The 24097-nt window shown below is 46.3% G+C and overlaps 1 protein-coding gene across 3 annotated transcripts in view; it reads left to right on the top strand.

Moving 5' to 3' along the window:
* cplane1 (ciliogenesis and planar polarity effector 1) overlaps positions 1-24097 on the top strand; it is a 328946-nt gene that overhangs the window by 75599 nt on the left and 229250 nt on the right. For all 3 annotated transcript variants that reach the window (XM_063049649.1, XM_063049647.1, XM_063049648.1), the window contains exons 11-15: positions 4741-4875; positions 5173-5885; positions 6621-6832; positions 9930-10010; positions 10161-10310. In XM_063049649.1, the coding sequence (XP_062905719.1) occupies positions 4741-4875; positions 5173-5885; positions 6621-6832; positions 9930-10010; positions 10161-10310 (1291 nt within the window). The remainder of the gene's footprint in view (positions 1-4740; positions 4876-5172; positions 5886-6620; positions 6833-9929; positions 10011-10160; positions 10311-24097) is intronic.

The raw sequence follows: 24097 nt of genomic DNA, 5'->3' as shown, positions 1-24097 counted from the left end.
ATAGGACAAAGTCAGCATGTTTTCCTTCAGGGAAAATTCTGCCAGACGAACCTGTTGGAATTCCTTGAGGAGATTATAAGTAGGATAGATAGAGGAGATGCAGTGGATGTTGTATTTTTGGGCTTGCAGAAGGCCTTTGACAAGGTGCCACACATGAGGCTGCTTACTAAGTTACGAGCACATGATATTACAGGGAAGTTACTAACATGGTTAGAACATTGGCTGATTGGTAGGAGGCAGTGAGTGGGAATAAAAGGATCCTTTTCTGGTTGGCTGCCAGTGACTAGTGGTGTTCTGCAGGGGTCCGTGTAGAGACCATTTCTTCTGCTCCTATATCTTATGGTCTTATGGAAAGGATGTTTCCCATGTTGGGAGAGTCTCGGACAAGAGGGCACAGCCGTAGGATAGAGGGGCGCCCTTTCAAAACAGTAATGCGGAGAAATTTCTTTTGCCAAAGGACAGTGAATTTGTGGAATTTATTGCCACATGCAGCTGTAGAGGTCAGGTTGGGTAAATTTAAGGCTGAGGTTGATAGGTTCTTGATTGGACATTGCATCAAAGTTACAGGGAGAAGGCTGGGAACTGGGGTTGAGGAGGAGAAGAAAAAATATCAGCCGAGATTGAATGGCGGAGCAGACTCGTTGGGCAGATGGCCTAATTCTGCTCGTATGTTTTATGGTGTAATGGCATGAACGGATATGGGGAAAAAGGCAGCAGTTTGGAGTTGAGAGGAAAATTGAATGAGCCATGATAAAATAGCAGAGGAGACTCGATAGGCCGAATGGCCTAATTCTGGTACTATATCTTATGGGTTTATGGTTGAAAACATTTGGAATAAAAGCAGGAAAAGTCTTTTCTCAAACGTTAACATAGATGTTGCTGTGATGCTGACTATGCCAGCACTTAATGTGTACATTTCAGATTTTCAGATGTTTATTCCTGGTTGCAGGTGTTCACTGAGGCAGAAAGGAGGTAACAACCCAGCAAGAGTGCTGCAGTAGACCACTCAATCCATTGAGCGAGCCTAGATGTGATTGTTCCCTTCCTGTTTCTGACTTCCATCGATACTGACTCAGTAGAATTTCCTCCAGGACGTCCTCTCTTTCTGCAGCTATGATGCTATCCCTGATTAGCAGTGCCACTTCTCCACCTCTTTCATCTCCCTCTCTGTCCTTTTTGGAACATCTAAACCTTGTGATATTCAGCAGCCATTTCAGCCCTTGTGACAGCCACCTCTCTGAAATGGCCACAAAGTCATAGTGTGTGTTTCTGTGTGTTTCCGTGAGAGCTCAAGTCAAGTCAAGTCACTTTTTATTGTCATTTCAACCATAATTGCTGGTACAATACACAGTAAAAACGAGACAACGTTTTTCAGGACCACGGTGCTACATCAAACAATACAAAAACTACACTGAACTACGTAAAAACATAAAAACTACACGAGACTACAGACCTACCCAGATGGCGTTCAACACCATCATCCCAGAAATCCTCCACTCCAAACTCACCCAGCTCACTGTCTCCCCCACCATCTGTCAGAGGATCACAAGCTTCCTGACTGACAGGGTCCTGCAAGTGAGGCTGGGGAGCATCATTTCTAGCACCCGGACGATCAGTACCGTTGCCCCCCAGGGATGTGTGCTCTCCCCACTGCTCTTCTCTCTTTACACGAATGACTGCATCTCACAGGATCCATCTGTTAAACTCCTGAAGTTTGCAGACGACACAACTGTCAATGGCCTTATCCGAGACGGTGATGAGTCTGCATACAGACGGATGATGGAACGGCTGGCCCTCTGGTGTGGTCAGAACAATCTGGAGCTAAATACGCTCAAGACTGTGGAGATGACAGTGGACTTCAGGAGGAGCCCCCCAATACTCCCCCCACTCACTATACTCAACAGTGTTGTGTCTGCTGTGGAGACCTTCAGGTTTCTGGGTGTCACAATCTCCCAGGACCTGAAATGGACACCCAACGCGGACACTCTTATCAAAAAGGCTCAGCAGAGGTTGTATTTCCTACGTCAACTCAGGAAGTACAACCTGCCTCAGGAGCTGCTGATTCAATTCTATTCAGGAATAATCCAGTCTGTTCTCTGTTCGTCCATCACTGTCTGGTTTGGATCAGCTACCAAACAAGACAAGAATAGACTCCAAAGAACCGTCAGGGCTGCGGAAAGGATTATTGGTGTGAAGCTGCCCTCGATCCAGGACTTGTATGCTTCTAGAGTCAGCAAGTGAGCAAGCAGCATCATTGTAGACCCATCACACCCTGGACATCACCTGTTCCAACTCCTTCCTTCTGGTAGGCGCTTTAGATCACTGTATGCCAGGACAAATAGGTACAAGAACAGTTTCTTTCCGTATGCCATCAGTCTTATGAACACTTGAATTTTAGTCTATTATAAACCAAGTCCACCTGTACATACACCGGTACACCTCATCGTATATAGTTCATGATTATTTGCACTATTGTTATGTTTGCTTTTTGATTCTGTACAACGAGAGCTCAGGGAAACCGGCATCAAATTCCCTGTATGTGTCCACATACTTGGCGATAATAAAGGATTCTGATTCTGATTCTGATTCTGAACTACATAAAGTGCACAAAACAGTGCAGGCATTACAATAAATAATAAACAAGACAATAGGCACAGTAGACGGCAGTAGGTTGGTGTCAGTCCAGGCTCTGGGTATTGAGTCTGATGGCTTGGGGGAAGAAACTGTTACGTAGTCTGGTCGTGAGAGCCCAAATGCTTCGGTGCCTTTTTCCAGATGGCAGGAGGGAGAAGAGTTTGTATGAAGGTTGCGTGGGGTCCTTCACAATGCTGTTTGCTTTACGGATGCAGCGTGTGGTGTAAATGTCTGTAATGGTGAGAAGTGAGACCCTGATGATCTTCTCAGCTGACCTCACTATCCGCTGCAGGGTCTTGCGATCCGAGATGGTGCAATTTCCGAACCAGGCAGTGATGCAGCTGCTCAGGATGCTCTCAATACAACCTCTGTAGAACGTGGTGAGGATGGGGGTGGGAGATGGACTTCTCTCAGCCTTCGCAGAAAGTAGAGATGCTGCTGGGCTTTCTTTGTTATGGAGCTGGTGTTGAGGGACCAGGTGAGATTCTCCGCTAGGTGAACACCAAGAAATTTGGTGCTCTTAATGATCTCTGCTGAGGAGTCATTGATGTTCAGCGGAGAGTGGTCGCTCCGTGTCCTCCTGAAGTCAACAACCATCTCTTTTGTTTTGTTCACATTCAGGGACAGGTTGTTGGCTCTGTACCAGTCCGTTAGCTGCTGCACCTCCTCTCTGTATGCTGACTCATTGTTCTTGCTGATGAGACCCAACACGTTGGTGTCATCGGCGAACTTGATGATGTGGTTCGATCTGTGTATTTGCAGCACAGTCATGGGTCAGCAGAGTGAACAGCAGTGGACTGAGCACACAGCCCTGGGGAGCCCCCGTGCTCAGTGTGATGGTGTTGGAGATGCTGCTTCCAATCCCGACTGACTGAGGTCTCCCAGTCAGGAAGTCTAGGATCCAGTTGCAGAGGGAGGTGTTCAGGCCCAGTAGGCTCAGCTTTCCAGTTAGTTTCTGAGGAATGATTGTGTTGAATACTGAACTGAAGTCTATGAACAGCATTCGAACATGCGTGTCTTTTATGTCCAGGTGTGTTAGGGCCAGGTGGAGGGTGATGGCAATGGCGTCATCTGTTGAACGGTTGGAACGGTACGCGAACTGCAGGGGTCCAGTGAGGGGGGCAGCAGGGTCTTGATGTGCCTCATGACGAGCCTCTCGAAACACTTCATGATGATGGATGTGAGTGCGATGGGATGGTAGTCGTTGAGGCAGGACACTGAAGACTTCTTCGGCATGGGGACGATGGTGGTGGCCTTGAAGCTTGTAGGAATGACGGCGCTGCTCAGGGAGATGTTGAAGATGTTAGTGAAAATCTCTGCTAGCTGGTCTGCACATCCTCTAAGCACTCTCATTCCTCTAAACTCTTGAGTATATACAGTTACAGTCCACTCAAGCTTTCCATCCCTGAATCTTCACTGTACTCTCTCCATGGCGATTCCATTCCCTCTTGGGCAAGAAGACCAAAACAGTCCAGGTTCCCCAGGTAATATTGATCTGTTCGCAGAGGATTCAGTAACACTGATCACCATTACCCCAACTTGCGAGCTCCATCTGTCCATCACCCACACACTCCCCCTTCTGGTTCCCCTCCCCAGCTCCTTCCCTTTTGTCCATGGTCCACTGTCCTCTCCTGTCAGATTTCATCATCTTCAGCCCTTTGCCATTTCTCCCTATCCCTTCCCAGCTTCTTACGTTATTCCCGCTCTCCCTTTCCATCATCCAACCCCCCCCCCCATTTGTATCCACCTATCACCTGTCTGTCAACTCTTGCTCCATCTAGTGTCTCCGACCCTTTTTATATTGGTTATCTCCCCTGTTCCTTTTCAGTCCTGATGAAGGGACTCAATCTGAAACGTTGACTGTCCATTTTCATACTAGCTATCTCCCCTCTTCCTCCCGATGAAGGGTTTTGCTCCGAAATGTCAGCTGTCTATTTCAGACTGGCTATCCCCCTTCTTCTTTTCCAGTCCTGATGAAGGGTCTCCACCCGAATCATCGAATGTCCATTTTCCTACACAGATGCTACCTTACCCACTCAGTTCCAGCTCCTTTGTGTGTGCGTGTGTGGCCACTGTCCTCATTAACACCGGCTGTTCTGTTTGCAGGGGGCAGACCCGAAGCGCTGGATACCACCCATGACTTCCCTGAGCAGAAGTGTCCTACAGGGATGGGAAACACAGGATCCTGGAACGTGGACACCTCCTCCATTCCTAAAGGACCAAAAGTCAGAAGACGATGAGGTACAGCTTTGCTGAAGTTGGCACCGTGCTCATTGTCTTGTGTTGCTTTATAAAGTATGAGATGTTACTGCATATTCCTCACCGTGATGAGGGAGAGGGGAAGTTAGTGAGGGGAGAGAGAAGAGAGAAGGACGGAGGGGGAGAGATGAAAGGAGAGGGAGAAAGAGAGGAAAGAGATGGAGCAGTAAGAGAGAGGGGAGGGAGGTAGAGAAATAGAGAGTCATGCAATGCATTTCACTGTATGTTTTGATGTTTATCTTTACTGCTCCCTCAGGTCATGTCTCATTGCATTTTCAGGCTGAGGAAGGTGATGAATCTGAAGATGATGCTCCATGCCCTAGTGCTCACAGCGTGATGGACCAGGGCCACCTGGAATTTGCCTGTATGTTTGACACCCTCCACGCCAAGCGGGGTGGACAGGCCAACCAGCTGGAGGCCAAGCTGGGGCAGGTTCAGAACAGCCTGTTGCTGGCCTGGAGTTTGGGGACGTCCATGAAGGAGGTTGAGGGCAGGCACCTGCTCATGCAGTACACAGTCCGCGCCATACTGCAGTTTGCCCGCCTGCTCCCATTTGCCCCGGCCTCTGTGCCGAGCTCAGTGGTAAATGTGAGGGGTAAGCTGGTGAGCAAAGCCCTAAGAAGGAGCTCTGGCATTTTCCAGACCCTGCAGCTGCTGCGGTATTGCCTGACTGTGCTGTACTGGGACTCAGTACACAAACATTGCCTTGCTCATGTTGTGAGCCTCTCGTCCGGCATTGTGAAACTAATTCTCTCAGGAAAGCTGGGAGCGTCACCCTCCTCACAGTCACTCCTGAGCAGCCTCCTGGTGCTCAAGCTGTCTTCCCTCCATCTGAATGCAGTGTATTCTCTGCAGGCGGAGAACACACAACTCTCCCCGGACGGGGTGTCCACCTCCCTCCCAGCAGCAGATCCTGAGAACAAGCTTTGCAATCTCACACTAAAAGAGCTGCCTTTTCAGACCATGCAAACTGCCCAGGCGCCCTCACACAGGTAAGAGCAGAGCTCAGTAATCATCACAGGAGTACTCATGAATATACTGTTTGGAAATGATTCGATGAGAGGCAGTAATCTGGGATTATGAGAAGGTTTGAATCTGTCTATGGAATGTGGCCATCTTGGTCAGGCCAGATCTTATAGTCCTTGAGGAGATGGTGTTTGATGCAACCTTCTGGTGAAGTTTTCCCACAGGGATATTGGATGGGTCTTCCTTGATCCGGATTTGCCAGTGATTAACAATAGTGATTACATCTTCAGGTCAGTATTTAGAGGGAATCTGATGGAGGTGATTTTCCCGTGTATCCTCTCTCCTTGTCCTCCTTACTGGTAAAGCCTGAAGGTCAGCAATACTGCAATATTATTTATAAATGGCATAGATTGCAGTGGCGAAGGTTTGGTGATGGGCAGGGAGACAGATTGGGGAATGGTTTGGTGATAGACAGAGAGACAGATTGGGGAATGGTTTGGTGATTCACAGGGAGATAGGATTTGGGGAATAGTTTGGTGATGGACAGGGAGATGGGATTTGGGGAATAGTTTGGTGATGGACAGAGATGAGATTGGGGGAATGGTTTGGTGAGGGACAGGGAGATAGGATTCAGGGAATAGTTTAGTGATGGACAGGAGAACGAGATTGGGGAAGTGGTTTGGTGAGGGACAGTTTCAGGACAAAGTTGAGACTGTTTTTTGTGAATGTTCCTGTAACTGTTTTGTATCTGGCTGGTGCAGGCTAGCTTTTATCTGGCGACTCTTGTACCAACATGTGTTGCAACATCATTCCCATCTCCGGAAACTCCAGAGACAGTCAAACAGAGGCAGCACCAGGAAGAAACTTCAACGTGAATTGGATCTCCTAACATCAGTCCTTTCCCAGGCTCAGGCAGCCCTGCAGACAATGGGAGAGAGACTGGGAACACAGCGGAAGCTCAAACCATTCATGGGTAAGGGAATTCTGGAACATCTAGAGCAGAAAATAAAAACTAACAATAATAAATACTGGTAACTCTCAGCTGGTCAGGTCAGAATTGGACAGATGGAGAACAGAGTGACAAAGGACCATTCCACTGGGAAATGTGGGTCAGATCCTGGTCAGCGTCAAACATGTAGGATAGCACAGAGCCCAGGTGAGCAGGCAAGCTGTCAGCAGAGCTGTGAACAGGTGAGCTGTGCTCTATACGAGGAAGGAGACCACCACCAGAGGTGTGGATTGTCCCTGTGAGCAGCAGGGTGATCACTGACCTGTGCCACTAGAGGGGAACCGGTCATCGGATTCCTCCCCAGGACCTGCTCGACTTCACCCCATGCCCGGGAAGCCTGGGGGTCTCTTCAACTTGTGCACAGACTTTGAGAGTGAGGAACTGTAAAGCCATCGTGTTGTACAGCACAGACTGAGGCCTTGTGGCCCGCCCTGTCCATACAGAACATTTTGCCCATCTACGCGACTCCCATTGGCCCTCATTAGACTGTATCCTGCTATGCCTTATTTAATGATGCTTCTCTAAATACCTCTTTAGTGATTGTATCTGGTTCTACCATTTATTTTAGAAGGTATTGACCACGTTCTATGTACAGAGAACATAGAAGGTCACAGTAGAGGTCCTTCAGCCCATGGTATTGTGCCAACAATGAACCTACTCTAAGTTCTAACTCACCCTTCCCTCCCACATGGCCCTCCATTTATCTTTCACCTGTATGCCTGTCTAAAGGTCTCATAAATGTCCCTAATGTACTGTATCTGTCTTTACCACCACCCCTGGCAGTGTTCGCCACATAAAAATATTCCTCAGATCCCTTTAAATCTCTTATCCTTGAGTTTAAACTTCTATAGCACATAGAATAGTACAGCACAGTACAGGCCCTTCGGCCCACAATGTTGTGCCGACCCTCAAACCCTGCCTCCCATATAACCCCCCACCTTAAATGCCTCCATATACCTGTCTAGTAGTCTCTTAAACTTCACTAGTGTATCTGCCTCCACCACTGACTCAGGCAGTGCATTCCACAGTGCATTTAAAGAAAGGGGCTTCCCTTCCTCCTCTATCAACTCTGCTCTCAAACGCATCTCCCCCATTTCACGCACATCTGCTCTCACTCCATCCTCCCGCCACCCCACTAGGAATAGGGTTCCCCTGGTCCTCATCTACCACCCCACCAGCCTCCGGGTCCAACATATTATTCTCCGTAGCTTCCGCCACCTCCAACGGGATCCCACCACTAAGCACATCATTCCCTACCCCCCCTCTCTGCTTTCCGCAGGGATTGCTCCCTACGCGACACTCTTGTCCATTCGTCCCTCCCATTCCTCCCCACTGATCTCCCTCCTGGCACTTATCCTTGTAAGCAGAACAAGTGCTACACATGCCCTTACACTCCCTCCCTTACCACCATTCAGGGCCCCAGACAGTCCTTCCAGGTGAGGTGACACTTAACCTGTGAGTCAGCTGGGGTGATATACTGCGTCCGGTGCTCCCGATGTGGCCTTCTATATATTGGCGAGCAATCTTGTCTGTTGCCTCCTTCAATGACCTAGGGTAAATCCCATCAGGCCGTGGGGACTTACCCACCTTGTACTCCTTCGGTGGCCGAACACTTCCTTCTCCTTGACCATTGACGTATATCTATACACTCTGCACTGATCTGGTCCTCCATATCCTTTTCCTTGGTAAATTCTGAAGCAAAGTACTCATTAAGAACCTCACTCACATTCTCTGCAGCCAAGCAAATGTTCCCCTCTTTATCCTTGAGAGGTCCCACCCTCTCCCTAGTTATCCTTTCACTCTTGATGTATGTATAGAATGCCTTGGGATTCACCTTAATCCTACTTGCCAAGGACTTTTCATACCCCTCCTGGCTTTCGCTTCTTTAGTTCTTTTCTGGATTCCTTATACTCCTCATGTGCTTTGTTTGATTCCGACTTCGGAAGCTTTACATACTTCGCCTTTTTCTTGACTAAATTCATCTCACCTCCCTAGACATCCAAGGTTCTCTTATCTTTCCATCCCCATCCTTCCTTCTAACAGGAGCATACCTTTCCTGTACTCTGTGCAATTGATCTTTAAGCATCCTCCACATGTCTGATGTGGACTTGCCAGAGGAAAGGTGTTCCCAATTAATGCTTATTAGTTCCTGCCTAATGCCCTTGTATGTTTGCCCAACTCCAATTTAAAATACTCTCACAAGGACCAAACTGTCCTTATCTATAGCTATCTTGAAATATAAGGAGTTGTGGACAGTCATTAACTATTCATCTACCAAAAGGTCAGTCACCTGGCCACGCTCATTACCCAACAGCAGGCCCAGTACATATCCTTCTCTCATTGGACCGTCCACGTATTGATTTAAGAAACCTTCCTGGATACACTTAACAAATAAACCCCTGAGACTAAGAAGGTCTCAGTTTATATTAGGGAAGGTGAAATCCCCCATGACAACCCATTATTTTTATACATTTCCTTAATCTGATTCCATATCCTGGTGGCTTTTAGGGGGTCTGTAGTACAATCCCATCAGTGTGATTCCGCTCTTCGTATTCCTGAGTTCATCCCAAATGGATCAATGTCTGAGTCCTGCATTATGTCTCCTGAATGCAGCTGTGATAGTGTTCCTTATTAGTAGAGCAACTCCTACTCCCCCTCTTTTACCTCCTCCTCTATCTTTTCTGAATCTTCAAAAACCTGGCATATTAATCATCCATTTCGCCCCTCTCTCAACCGAGTTTCAGTAATGGCTACAAGATTGTAGTTCCACGTATTGATCCATGCTCTATGTTCATCACCTGGCCGTAAGATTTGCTAATGCTACTTGGCATATTGCTTTCCTTCCAGTTTAGGTGCAACATGTCCCTTTTGGTTTGTGTGGTGTTTTACAAATCACAAATGTCCACAGCACCCCGCGGTGGAAATAAATCAACAAAAGATCATGAAAGATTGCCTGTTTCTGTCCTCATGGAAGCTGCAGCCTGTAGACAGCCCACCTTTCTGTCCAGTCTTACAACAGGCAACCAAGAATGGTTTCTCAAAGCAGTTCCTTTCTTTACAGGTGAGGAGCACTTCCTTTTGGGCTCCTACCTGGAATCCGTGCAGATCTGGAAGACCGCCATGCAGGAGGAGATAGGCAGAGGTAAAGGGTGCATTTCTTTGCATTTCTCTCTGGAAACCTCATTATTGTCTCCTGTCCTCATCTTCCTCTGCTCCATCTTACTTGCTGTCTAGTTCTATGTCCGTACATTGACTTTAGCAGTGGACTATCACCAGTCTTTTCTGGTTGCAGGAGGAAAGAGACTGGTCTACCTGCAGACTAGATACAGCCTGGCCATTCTCTACACTCACCTGTACCTGTATAACCTGAGTGCTGCCCAGGACCTCTGCGACCAGCTTCTGAGGCACATGCTGAGTACAGAGCAGACAAATGTCTCCCCAGGTGAGAAACAAATAACCCCCATTACAGTGGTGTTTACGATGCTCTTGAGTGTGTGGGGATGTGCTGCGACTTTATAGACAGCGCATTAATGTATATAGGGGGTCAGTTAATGTGTTCACTGGGGAAGTTAATATTTTCAGTTTAACACATGGGACATTAAAAGTATAAGCCTTGGTACAGTGTTTACTCCGCGGGTGTACACCGGGTGGTTTAGTATGTACTCTTTGGGACAATTAGTATGTGACCTTTGGAGTAGTTTGTATGTACACTTCAGGACACTGGGTACACTGGAACTGTACTGTGTACGTTGGGACTATAGTGTGTATACTTTGGAAAATTTAGAATGTACACTTTGGGACAGTTAGTGTGTATATTAGGGACTGTCAGTGTGTACACTTTGGGTCACTTAGTGTGTATACTTAGAGACAATTAGTATGTATACTTTGGACTGAGGAATATACAATTACAATTACAAGGGAGAAGGTGCTCATAAAGCTGAAAGACTTAAGGGTACATACTTCACCTGGACCAGATGAATTGCACCCTAGGGTTCTGAAAGAGATAGTGGTACAGATTGTAGAGGGATTAGTAACGATCTCTCAAAAATCATTGGACTCTGCCAAGGACTGAAAAATTGCCAATGTTACTCCACTCTTTAAGAAACGAGGAAGGCAACAGAAGGGAAATTATAGACCAGTTAACCTGACCTCAGTGGTTGGGAAGATGTTGGAATCAATTGTTAAGGATGAGGTTATGGAGTACTTGGTGTCACAGGTCAAATTAGTTTCCTTAAGGGAAAATTTTGCCTGAGAAACCTGTTGGTTTGAGGAGATCACAGGTAGGATAGGTAAAGGGGATGCAGTGGATGTTGTATATTTTGACATTCAGAAGGATTTCTACAAGGTGCTTACCAAGTTAAGAGCCCATGGTATTATAGGAGAGTTACTGGCATGGTTAGAGCATTTGGCTGATTGGTAGGAGGCAGTGAGTGGGAATAAAAGTACCCTTTTCTGCTTGGCTGCTATTAACTAGTGGTATTTCGCAGGGTTCAGTGTTGGGATCAGTTTTTATGCTGTGTAACTCTCGCTTCGGCTAACTGCTTAATATAGAGGATAGGAGGAGTAGGAGCCTACCTTGGCGCCTCATTGTGGCGTAGGAGTGACACTGGTCGAACATCAGCAAAGTGCAGCGGAGATTCGTTCTCTGGCAGGTCTAACCGAGCCGTGAAGGCGATGTTCCATCAGTATACTACTAGACTAGATCTAGCAGTAGGATCGTGGCTAGCTAAGTCAAGGAGGTAAGCATGCCTTTGCTACTTTGTAGGTTATGCCCCTTCATGCAAAGGCTGCAGCCGACGAAGACGTCGGCAGCAGGGCGTCTGATGGTGTCTGTGGCAGATGAATCCAAAAGGGTCAATGGTACAGCCACCCCGGTGGCATGCAGAGGAACCAGAGTGCTGGTAACGGACGGCATCGCTAGATTAGTTAGTTGTCACTGCGGGGCAGCTTCCTTATCCGCTAAGTCTGTTACACTCCTATGTACCACTGAGCATCAGATTTGGAAACCCAGAGAGACAGTATGGTGGGGCACAACACCGTCTGTCTTATTACTGTGCAAGGTGTGTAAACAGTCAACATCAAAATCGATGGACAGCCAAAGGAGTAATATAGGGGGTGATAATCCCTGGCCTGGCCAATCTTAAGAAATCTCGTTTGGGTGGATGCTGCGCTTTGTGTCCCCTGTTACAAATCAGTACCCAAAATAACAAACAGTACACAATATGCGATTAAACGATTAAGCTTTATAATTCTTACTTTGACTATATGGTTAATAAAGAAACAGAAAAAAGGGGCCAGTCTTATTAAACAGTCTGTTGCGCAAAGTTGCAGCTCACTGATAAGTCGATCGTTCACCATCGACCTCCTCTGATTGTCACTGCCCTTCGGACCCTTGCTCCGAGTCCACCCAGTCCGGTGGTCTACCAAATCTCTCCATTTGCATCTTCCCTCCTCGTCTCTCCCCGGCAAAAGCCTGCGAAAAATCTCCTTCCAGGTTCACAAGACAGAGCACCAAGATCCTGATTAGCTAACATGCATACCACGGTCCTGTTATCTCCAGCCATAACCCAAACATTGTTGCTACAGAGAAACCATTACCTCAGCAGAGAGCATTACAGAGAAGCCATTTCATTAGCCTTAGCAGTGAAACATTACAGAGAAGTTATTACAGCGCATGACAGTTGAATATAAGTGATTTAGATGATGGAATAGGTGGCTTTGTTGTCAAGTTTGCAGTTGATACGAAGATTGGTGGAGCGGGCAGATAGTGTTGAGGAAGGTAGCTAGAAAATTAGGCCAGATAAATTATAACAGAAGTCAAGGAGATGGCAAATGAACTAAATGAGTAATTTGCATTAATCTTCACTGTGGAAGACAAATGCAATGTTAATTTCAAGAGGTCTAGAGTACAAGAGTAGGGATGTGATGCTGAGGCTTTATAAAGAATTGGTGAGGCTTCACCTTGACTATTGTGAACGGTTTTGGGCTCCTCATCTATGAAAAGATGTGCTGACATTGGGGAGGGTTCAGAGGAGGTTCACAAGGATGATTCTAGGAATGAAGTGGTTATCATATGAGGAATGTTTGATGGCTCTGGGATCGTACTCACTGGAATTTAGAAGGATGAGGAGGATCTCAGTGAAACCTTTAGAATGTTGAAAGGTCCAGACAGAATAGATGTGGAAAGGGTGTTTCACATGGTGGGTGAGTCTAGGGCAAGAGGGCACAGCCTCAGGAAAGAGGGGTGTCCATTTAAAACAGAGATGCGGAGATATTTCTTTAGCCAGAGGGTGGTGAATTTGTGGAATTTGTCACCACAGGCAGCTGTGGAGGCCAGGTTGTTGGGTGTATTTAAGGCAAAGATTGAAAGGTTCTGAATTGCCCATAGCATCAAAGGGTACGAGGAGAATGCTGGGGAGGCCTAGTTGTTGGGTGTATTTAAGGCAAAGCTTGATAGGTTCTTGTTTGGACATGGCATCAAAGCTTGTGGAGAAAAGGCTGGGGAGTGTGGCTGAGGAGGGGAAAAAAGGATCAGCCATGACTGAATGGCAGAGCAAACTCAAAGGTCCAAATGGTCTAATTCTGCTCCAATGTCTTATGGTCTTAATAATTCCATAATATAGCTGTGTTCCCCACCACCCACCAAAGATTTTCCTGAAAGGCCACTGTCCCCAGGAAGGGTTATAATTATGGATTTCTTCCCCAGTCCAATTCTTCGGCAGCTGGTTTCCACAATTCCTGTCCGTCCCATTGAGGGTGGTTTTAATTTGTTCCCTTTTGCCATCCTGTGATTAACATCTAGTCACAGATGCTTTGTCCTACAGGACTCCCTCCTCCTTTAGTTCCGATTCTTTCCCATCATCTGGAGGCTCTGCCCAAGTTCCTTCCGACTTCCAATTTCGTAATGTTTACATGAGATCTGTTATAATCAGGCTGTACAACCCTGTAAAATATTTACTTTTCACCACTGGTTAATTTCTTACTGACCACAGGTGTGAAAGATTTTCCAGCAGGCAAATTCAACTGGACACATTAATGTGATTAGCATCCTCATAAGCATGGCCTAAATATGTATTGTACGTATATACAGGCTTAAAATTTACAATAAGTATACATAGTGGTTGGGAAGTTGATGCAAAAGATCCTAAGAGGCAGGATTTATGAACATTTGGAGAGGCATGATATGATTAGGAATAGTCAGCATGGGTTTGCCAAAGGCAGGTCGTGCCTTACGAGCCTGATTGAATTTTTTGAGGATGTGACTTAGCACATGATGAAGGTAGAGCCGTAGATGTAGTGTATATGGCTTTTAGCAAGGCATTTCATAGGGTACCCTGTGCAAGGCTTATTGAGAAAGTAAGGAGGCATGGGGTCCAAGGAGACCTTGCTTTGTAGATCCAGAACTGGCTTGCCCACAGAAGGCAAAGAGTGGTTGTAGACGGGTCATATTCTGCATGGAGGTTGGTGATCAGTGGTGTGCCTCAGGGATCTGTTCTGGGACCCCTACTCTTTGTGATTTTTATAAATGACCTGGATGAGGAAGTGGAGGGATGGATTAGTAAATTTGCTGATGATACAAAGGTTGGGAGTGTTGTGGATAGTGTGGAGGGCTGTCAGAGGTTACAACGGGACATTGATAGGTTGCAAAACTGGGCTGAGAAGTGGCAGATGGAGTTCAACCCAGATAAGTGTGAGGTTGTTCATTTTGGTAGGTCAAATATGATGGCAGAATATAGTATTAATGGTAAGGCTCTTGGCAGTGTGAAGAATCAGAGGGATCTTGGGGTCCGAGTCCATAGGACACTCAAAGCTGCTGCGCAGGTTGACTCTGTGGTTAAGAAGGCATACTGTGCATTGGCCTTCATCAATCGTGGGATTGAGTTTAAGAGCCGAGAGGTAATGTTGCAGCTATAGAGGACCCTGGTCAGACCCCACTTGGAGTACTGTGCTCAATTCTGGTCACCTCACTATAGGAAAGAATTGGAAACAATAGAAAGGGTGCAGAGGAGATTCACAAAGATGTTGCCTGGATTGGGGAGCATGCCTTATGAGAATAGGTTGAGTGAACTTGGCCTTTTCTCCCTGGAGAGACAGAGGAGGAGAGGTGACCTGATAAAGGTGTACAAGATAATGAGAGGCATTGATCATTTGGATAGTCAGAGGCTTTTTCCCAGGGCTGAAATGGCTAGCACGAGAGGGCATAGTTTTAAGGTGCTTGGAAGGAGGTACAGAGGAGGTGTCAGGGGTAAGTTTTTAACACAGAGAGTGGTGAGTGTGTGGAATGGGCTGCCAGTGGCAGTGGTGGAGGTGGAAACGATAGGGTCTTTTAAGCAACACACATAAAAAATGATGGTGAACACAGCAGGTCAGGCAGCATCTATAGGAAGAGGCACAGTCGACGTTTTGGGCTGAGACCCTTCGTCAGGACTAACTGAAAGAAGAGCTAGTAAGAGATTTGAAAGTGGGAGGGGGAGGGGGAGATCTGAATTGATAGGAGAAGACAGGAGGGGGGAGGCATGGAGCTAAGAGCTGGACAGGTGATTGGCAAAAGGGATATGAGAGGATCATGGGATGGGTGGCTGAGGGAGAAAGAAAGAGGGAGGGGGGAAGCCCAGAGGATGGGCAAGGAGTATAGTGAGAGAGAGAGAGAGAGAGATAAATAAATAAATAACGGATGGGGTACGAGGGGGAGGTGGGGCATTAACAGAAGTTAGAGAGGCTACCCGGACGGGATATAAGCTGTTGTTCCTCCAACCTGAGTGTGGCTTCATCTTGACAGTAGAGGAGGCGGTGGATAGGCATATCAGAATGGGAATGGGACGTGGAATTAAAATGTGTGGCCACTGGGAGATCCTGCTTTCTTTGGCCGACAGAACGTAGGTGTTCAGCGAAACGGTCCCCTAGCCTGCTTTGGGTCTCGCCAATATATAGAAGGCCACATCGGGAGCACCGGACACAGTATACCACCCCAGCCGACTCACAGGTGAAGTGTCGCCTCACCTGGAAGGACTGTCTGGGGCCCTGAATGGTGGTAAGGGAGGAAGTGTAAGGGCACATGTAGCACTTGTTCTGCTTACAAGGATAAGTGCCAGGAGGGAGATCAGTGGGGAGGGATGGGGGGGGGGGTACGAATGGACAAGGGAGTCGCTTAGGGAGCGATCTCTGCGGAAAGCCGGGGGGGGGGGTGGAGGAGAGAGGAAAGATGTACTTCATGATGGGATCCCGTTGGAGGTGGCAGAAGTTACGGAGTATTATATGTTGGACCCGGAGGCTGGTGGGATGGTAGGTGAGGACAAGGGGAACCCTATTCCTAGTGGGGTGGCAGGAGGATGGAGTGACAGCAGATGTGCATGAAATGGGAGAGATGCGTTTGAGAGCAGATTTGATGGTGGAGGAAGGGAAGCCCCTTTCTTTATAAAAAGAGGATATCTCCTTTGTCCTGGAATGAAAAGCCTCATCCTGAGAGCAGATACGGCGGAGACGGAGGAATTCTGAGAAAGGGATGGCATTTTTGCAAGAGACAAGGTAGGAAGAGGAATAATCCAGGTAGCTGTGAGAATCAGTAGGTTTATAGTAGACATCAGTAGATAAGCTGTCTCCAGAGATAAGAGACAGAAAGATCAAGAAAGGGGAGGGAGGTGTCAGAAATGGACCAGGTAAACTTGAGGGCAGGGTGAAAGTTGGAAGCAATGTTAATGAAGTCAACGAGCTCAGCATGCGTGCAGGAAGCAGGGAACAAGGGTGGCTGGATGAAGAGCGGGCGCTCTTAAAAATCAAATTTGGCTTTAAAGATTGCATGACCTGTTGCCCTATTCACCTTGCTGCTGTAAAACGTGGTGTAAACGTTGAGTTGAGGAGCAGCATTACTGCATGAGGAGTCAACACTGAACAGGAGTGCTGCAATATTAAAGGTGTTGCCACTTCAGCTCGTAGACAGCGAAGCACGCCATGCACCAGGGGTGGTAGTTGAGTGGAATAATAGACCACCGTGTTCCTGACCCAGTATAACATTCACCAATCCCTCCTTTTCATTTTTATATCATTGGAAGGGCTCAGGATAGTCAAGAATACCTAAGGCTGGTACATAAAGCAACGCTTTTCATCAGAGCTTCTTTGCCTTCTGTGGGCAAGCCAGTTCTGGATCCACAAAGCAATGTCCCCTTGGATCCCATGCCTCCTTACTTTTTCAATAAGCCTTGCATGGGGTACCTTATCAAATGCCTTGCTAAAATCCATATACACTACATCTACTGCTCTACCTTCAACAATGTGTTTAGTCACATCCTCAAAAAAATTAATCAGCCTCGTAAGGCACGACCTGCCTTTGACAAACCAAAACTGACTATTCCTAATCATATTATGCCTCTTCAAATGTTCATAAATCCTGCCTCTCAGGATCTTCTCCATCAACTTACCAACCACTGAAGTAAGAATCACTGGCCTATAATTTCCTGAGCTATCCCTACTCCATTTCTTGAATAAGGGAACAACATCCGCAACCCTCCAATCCTCCGGAACCTCTCCTGTCTTCGATGATGCAAAGGTCATTGCCAGAGGCTCAGCAATCTCCTTCCTCGCCTCCCACAGTAGCCGTTCGGTCCCAGTGACTTATCCAACTTGATGCTTTCCAAAAGCTCCAGCACATCTTCTTCCTTAATATCTACATGCTCAAGCTTTTCAGCCCACTGCAAGTCATCCCTACAATCGCCAAGATCCTTTTCTGTAGTGAATACTGAAGCAAAGTATTCATTAAGTACCTCTGCTATTTCCTCCAGTTCCATACACACTTTTCCAGTGTCACACTTGATTGGCCCTATTCTCTCACGTCTTATCCTCTTGCTCTTTACATACTTGTAGAATGCCTTGGGGTTTTCCTTGTTCCTGCTCGCCAAGGCTTTCTCATGGCCCCTTCTGACTCTCCTAATTTAATTCCTAAGCTCCTTCCCGCTGGCCTTATAAAGATTCCTATCAGTTTTTTGAACCTTTCGTAAGCTCTTCTTTTCTTCTTGACGAGACTTACACTTTGTACACCACGAATCTTGTACCCTACCATTCTTTCCATGTCTCATTGGAACCCATGCAAATATCCCCTGAACATTTGCCACGTTTCTTCCGTATGTTTCCCTGAGAATATCTGTTTCCAGTTTATGCTTCCATGTCCCTGCCTGATAGCATCATATTTCCCCTTACTCTAATTAAACGTTTCTCTAACTTGTCTGTTCCTATCCCTCTCCAATGGCATGGTAAAGGAGATAGAATTGTGATCACTATCTCCAAAATGCTGTCCCACTGAGAGACCTGACACCTGACCAGGTTCATTTCCCAATACCGGATCAAGTACAGCCTCTCTTCTTGTAGACTTATCTACATATTGTGTCAAGAAACCTTCCAGAATACACCTAACAAACTCCACCCCATCTAAACCCCTCACTCTAGGGAGATGCCAATCAATATTAAAATCTCCCACCACAACGACCCTGTTATTATTACTCCTTTCCAGAATCTGTCTCCCTATCTGTTCCTCAATATTCCTGTTACTATTGGGTGGTCTATAAAAAACACCCAGTAGAATTATTGACCCCTTCCTATTCCTAACCCCCACCCACAGAGACTCCATGACTTACTCCTTTTCTGCAGCCGTGACACTATCTCTGATTAACATTGCCATGCCCCCACCTCTTTTACCTCTCTCCCTGTCCTTTCTGAAACATCTAAAGTCTGGCACTTGAAGTAGCCGTTCCTACCCCTGCACCATCCAATTCTCTGTTATGGCCACAACATCATAGCTCCAAGTGCTGATCCACACTCTAAGCTCATCCGCTTTAATCATGATACTCCTTGCATTAAAATTGACACATCTCAAACCATCGGTCCGAGCACGTCCCTTCTCTATCACCTGCTTATCCTCCCTTTCGCACTGTCTCCAAGCTTTCTCTATTTGTGAGCCAACCTCCCTTTCCTCCGTCACTTCAGTTCGGTTCCCACACCCCCAGCAATTCTTGTTTAAACTCTCCCCAATAGCCTTAGCAAGGATATTGGTACCGCCAGGATATTGGTCCCCCTCGGATTCAAGTGCAACCCGTCCTTTTTGTACAGGTCACACCTGCCCCAGAAGAGGTCCCAATGATCCAGAAATCTGAATCCCTGCCCCCTGCTCCAATCCCTCAGCCACACATTTATCCTCCACCTCATTCTATTCCTATTCTCACTGTCACGTGGCACAGGCAGTAATCCTGAGATTACTACCTTTGAGGTCCTGCTTCTCAACTTCCTTCCTAACTCCCTGTAGTCTGTTTTCAGGACCTCCTCCCTTTTCCTACCTATGTCATTGGTACTAATATGTACCACGACCTCTGGCTGTTCTCCTTCCCACTTCAAGATATCGTTGAAGTGATCAGAAACATCCCAGACCCTGGCACCTGGGAGGCAAACTACCATCTGCGTTTCTTTCCTGTGTCCACGGAATCACCTATCTAACCCCCTAACTATAGAATTCCCTCATCACTGCTGCCATCCTCTTCCTTTCTCCACCCTTTTGAGCCACAGGGCTAGACTCTGTGCCAGAGACGCGACCACTGTTGCTTCCCCCAGGCAGGCCATCCCCCCCAACAGTACTCAAACAGGAATACTTACTGTTAAGGGGGACAGCCACTGGGTTACTCTCTAGTACCTGCTTTTTGCCCTTCCCTCTCCTGACTGTTACCCACTTCTCTGTCTCCTGTGGTCCCAGGGTGACTACTTGCCTATAGCTCCACTCGATCACCTCCTCACTCTCCCTGACCAGACGAAGGTCATCAACCATATTGTAAAATAATGCTAGTGCCTGGCAACAATAATGTTTTCAAATCATCTTGTACGGCAGCTGTGTATACCGCTGGGCTTTCAGTATAGCTCTAAGGCAACCTTGTCCAGATATATTGTCCGTTATAGGTAAAGGCAAGCAGGTATTGACTGTCCTCGTGCAGAAGGACCGAGGGGAAGGCGGAGTAGCGGTCAGTTGCTGTGTACCATCAAGATTCAGATGGTATAGAGGACAAAATAACATTTGTGTCTGGTACAACCAGGGATCTGGGCTGTACTATCTGGTTGACAGCCAGCAAATCTTGCACAAACCGCCATTTGTCTGGCCTGCCTAGCTTAGGGATTGGCAATGTAGGGGGATTGCAAGAGCTTTGCGTCTTACGTAGCACTGCTTGCTGTAAAAGTGTCTCAGTAACAGATTTTATAGCGTTAACATTAGCCCCAGTAAAAAATCCCGTGGTGTAGTTTCATTTTCAATCACGGTTTGCAGTATACTTTCCCAGGGATTTCCCTTTGTCTGCCAACCTCATAGAGCTGGTGACTCATTTTGCGTCTCAGATTGCTTTAACGTCATTGGCTGAAATCAAGGCATATTGGGTTCAGGTAACTCAAGATATCTGTACTCTGTCTGTCTGAATATCAACTCTGCCTGTTTCCAGATTCTGGTTTTTAGATTTCTGTGAATGTTTTGATCTCTGCCTGAACTTTGAAGCCGATTTGGTTTGCACCGCGGGATTTGTTACTCAATTAATATCACTGTGTGCACAGTATTGGGACTGCAATTAGATCCCTGCTCCAGCGTCCTGACACATCAGCAAATTTTGCAACAAAGCCATCAATTCCATCATCCAAATCATTGACATATAACATAAAAAAGACAATAGGTGCAGGAGTAGGCCATTCAGCCCTTCAAACCAGCACTGCCATTCACTGTGATCATGGCTGATCATCTACAATCAGTACCCCGTTCCTGCCTTCTCCCCATATCCCTTGACTCCGCTATCTTTAAGAGCTCTATCTAACTGTTTCTTGAAAGCATCCAGAGAATTGGCCTCCACTGCCTTCTGAGGCAGAGTATTCCACAGATCCACAACTCTCTGGGTGAAAAAGTTTTTCCTCAACTCCGTTCTAAATGGCCTACGCCTTATTCTTAAACTGTGGTCACTGGTTCTGGACTCCCCCAACACTGGGAACATGTTTCCTGCCTCTAGCGTGTCCAATCCCTTAATAATCTTATATGTTTCAACCAGATCCCCTCTCATCCTTCTAAATTCCAGTGTATACAAGCCCAGTCGCTCCAATCTTTCAACATATGACAGTCCCGTCATCCTGGGAATTAACTTCGTGAACCTACGCTGCACTCCCTAAATAGCAAGAATGTCCTTCCTCAAATTTGGAGAATAAAACTGCACACAATACTCCAGGTGTGGTCTCAGCAGGGCCCTTTAACAACTGCAGAAGGACCTCTTTGCTCCTATATTCAACTCCCCTTGTTATGAAGGCCAACATGCCATTAACTTTCTTCACGGCCTGCTGTACCTGTATGCTTACTTTCAGTGACTGATGAACAAGGATACCAAGATCTCGTTGTACTTCCCCTTTTCCTAACTTGACACCATTCAGATAGTAATCTGCCTTCCTGTTCTTGCCACCAAAGTGGACAACCTCACATTTATCCACATTAAACTGCATCTGCCATGCATCTGCCCACTCACCCAACCTTTCCAAGTCATCCTGCATTCTCATAACTTCCTCTTCACATTTCACACTGCCACCCAGCTTTGTGTCATCTGTAAATTTGCTAATGTTACTTTTAATCCCTTCATCTAAATCATTAATGTATATTGTAAATAGCTGTGGTTCCAGCACCAAGCCTTGCGATACCCCACTAGTCACTGCCTGCCATTCTGAAAGGGACCCGTTAATCCCTGCTCTTTGTTTCCTGTCTGCCAACCAATTTTCTATTCATGTCAGTACTCTATCCCCAATACCATGTGCTCTAATTTTGCCCACTAATCTCCTATGTGGGACCTTATCAAAGGCTTTCTGAAAACCCAGGTACACTGCATCCACTGGCTCTCCCTTGTCCATTTTCATAGTTACATCCTCAAAAAATTCCATAAGATTAGTCAAGCATGATTTCCCCTTTGTAAGTCCATGCTGACTCGGACCGATCCTGTTACTGCTATCCAAATGTGCCGCTATTTCATCTTTTATAATTGACTCTAGCATCTTCCCCACCACTGATGTCAGGCTAGCTGGTCTATAATTCCCTGTTTTCTCTCTCCCTCCTTTCTTTAAAAGTGGGATACCATTAGCTACCCTCCAGTCCTCAGGAACTGATCCTGAATCTATAAAACATTGGAAAATGATTACCAATGCGTCCACGATTTCTAGATCCACTTCCTTAAGAATCGGTCCCAACACAGACCATAAGACTTAGGAGCAGAATTAGGCCACTCAGTCCATCGAGTCCATTCAGCTCCATGGGCTTGGCCTCCACCGCAGTCTGTTACAGAGTATTCCACAGATTCACTACTCTCTGGCTAAACAAAGTCCTCCTTACCGGTTCTAAAAGGTTGCCCCTCAGTTCTGAGACTGCGCCCTCTCAGTCTGGATATCCCCACCAGAGGAAACATCTTCTCCTCATTGATTCCAGTGCCACCTTATTATCCTTATATAGTCTTTTTAACATTTAGTAGGTTTCAAAGAGATCCCCACACATCTTTCTAAATTTCAGTGAGTACAGGCCCAAAGGTGCCAAATGCTCCTCATATGTTAACCCCTTTACTTCTGGAATCATCCTCGTGAACCTCCTCTGGACTCTCTCTAATGACAGTACATCCTTTTTGAGATCAGGGGCCAAAAACTGTTGACAATACTCTGAGTGCAGCCTGACTGGTGTCTTATAAAGCTTCAGCATTATCTCTTTGTTTTTATATTCTACTGCCCTTGAAATAAATGCCAACATTGCATCCAATGGTCCCCCTGTGGAACACCTCTAGTCACTGGCAGCCAGCTAGAAAAGGCTCCTTTTCTTACCATTCCCTGCCTCCTGCCAGTCAGCCACTGCTTTATCCATGCTAGCATCTTTCTGGTAATACCACGGGCTTGTAGCTTGTTAAACAGCCTTGTGTGTGGCACCTTGTCAAAGACATTCTGAAAATCCATGTAAACAAAGTCAACTGATTCTCTTTGTCTATCCTCCTTGATATTGCTTCAAAGAATTTCAAGAGATTTTTCAGGTAGGCATGGTTTTCCCTTGAGGAAGCCATGCTGACTATCATGTGCCTCCAAATACCCTGTGTGTTATCCTTATTAACTATCTCCAACACCTTCCCAAACACTGAGGTCAGACTAACTGGCCTATAATTTCCTTTCTTCTGCCTCTTTCCCTTCTTGAAGTGTGTAGAGATATTTGCAATTTTCCAGTCATCTGGAACAATTCCAGAATCTACTTATTCTTGAAAAATCATTTTTAACGCCTCCACCATTTTCTGAACTCGGGTGTGTACCCTCAGGTCCAGGTGACTTACCTCCCTTCTGACCTTTCAGTTTCCCCAAGAACCTTCCCTAGTATAAGTGTCAGTATAACTAGTATAGTAACTTCTCACACTTAATGCCCCCTGACACCTGGAACTTCCATCATACTGCTAGTCTCTCCCACAATGCAGCCTGATGCAAAATACTTATTCAGTTCGTCTGCCATTTCATTGTCCTCCATTACTACCTCTCCAGCATTGTTTTCCAGCGGTCTGATATACACTCTCAACTCTCTTTTACACTTGATGTATCTGAAGAAACTTTTGGTATCCTCTTTAATATTATTGGCTAGCTTACTTTTGTATTCCATGTTTACCTTCTTAATTACTTTTCAGTTGCCTCCTGTTGGTTTTTATCAGCTTCACAATCCTCTAACTTCCCACTAATTTTTGCTGTATTATATGCCCTCTCTTTGGCTTATATGTTGGCTTTGACTTCTCTTGTTAGCCACAGTTGTGTCATTTTCCTTTAGAATACTTCTTCCTCTTTGGGATGTCTATATGTCTATGTCCTGTGCCTTCCAGATTGCTTTCAGAAATTGCAGCCATTGCTACTGTGCCATCATTCCTGCCAGTGTTCTTTTCCAATTCTGGCCAACTCCTCTCTCATGCCTCACTAATTCCCTTTACTCCACTGTAATACCAGTACACCTGACTTTAGCTTCTCCTTCTCAAATTTGAAGGTGAATTTGATCAAATTATGATCATTTCCCCCAAGGGTTCATTTACCTTAAGCTCTCTAATCAATTGTGGTTTATTGAACAACACGGAATCCAGAATAGCTGATTCTTTAGTGGGCTCAACCGTGTGCTGCTCTAAAAATACCATCTCATAGGCACTCTAGAAATTTCCCCTCCTGTAATGCAGCATCAACCTGACTTCTGCA

This window comes from Mobula hypostoma, chromosome 5 (assembly GCF_963921235.1).
Source record: "Mobula hypostoma chromosome 5, sMobHyp1.1, whole genome shotgun sequence".
Classification (NCBI taxonomy): domain Eukaryota; kingdom Metazoa; phylum Chordata; class Chondrichthyes; order Myliobatiformes; family Myliobatidae; genus Mobula; species Mobula hypostoma.
This window is presented reverse-complemented; position numbering and strand designations above follow the sequence as displayed.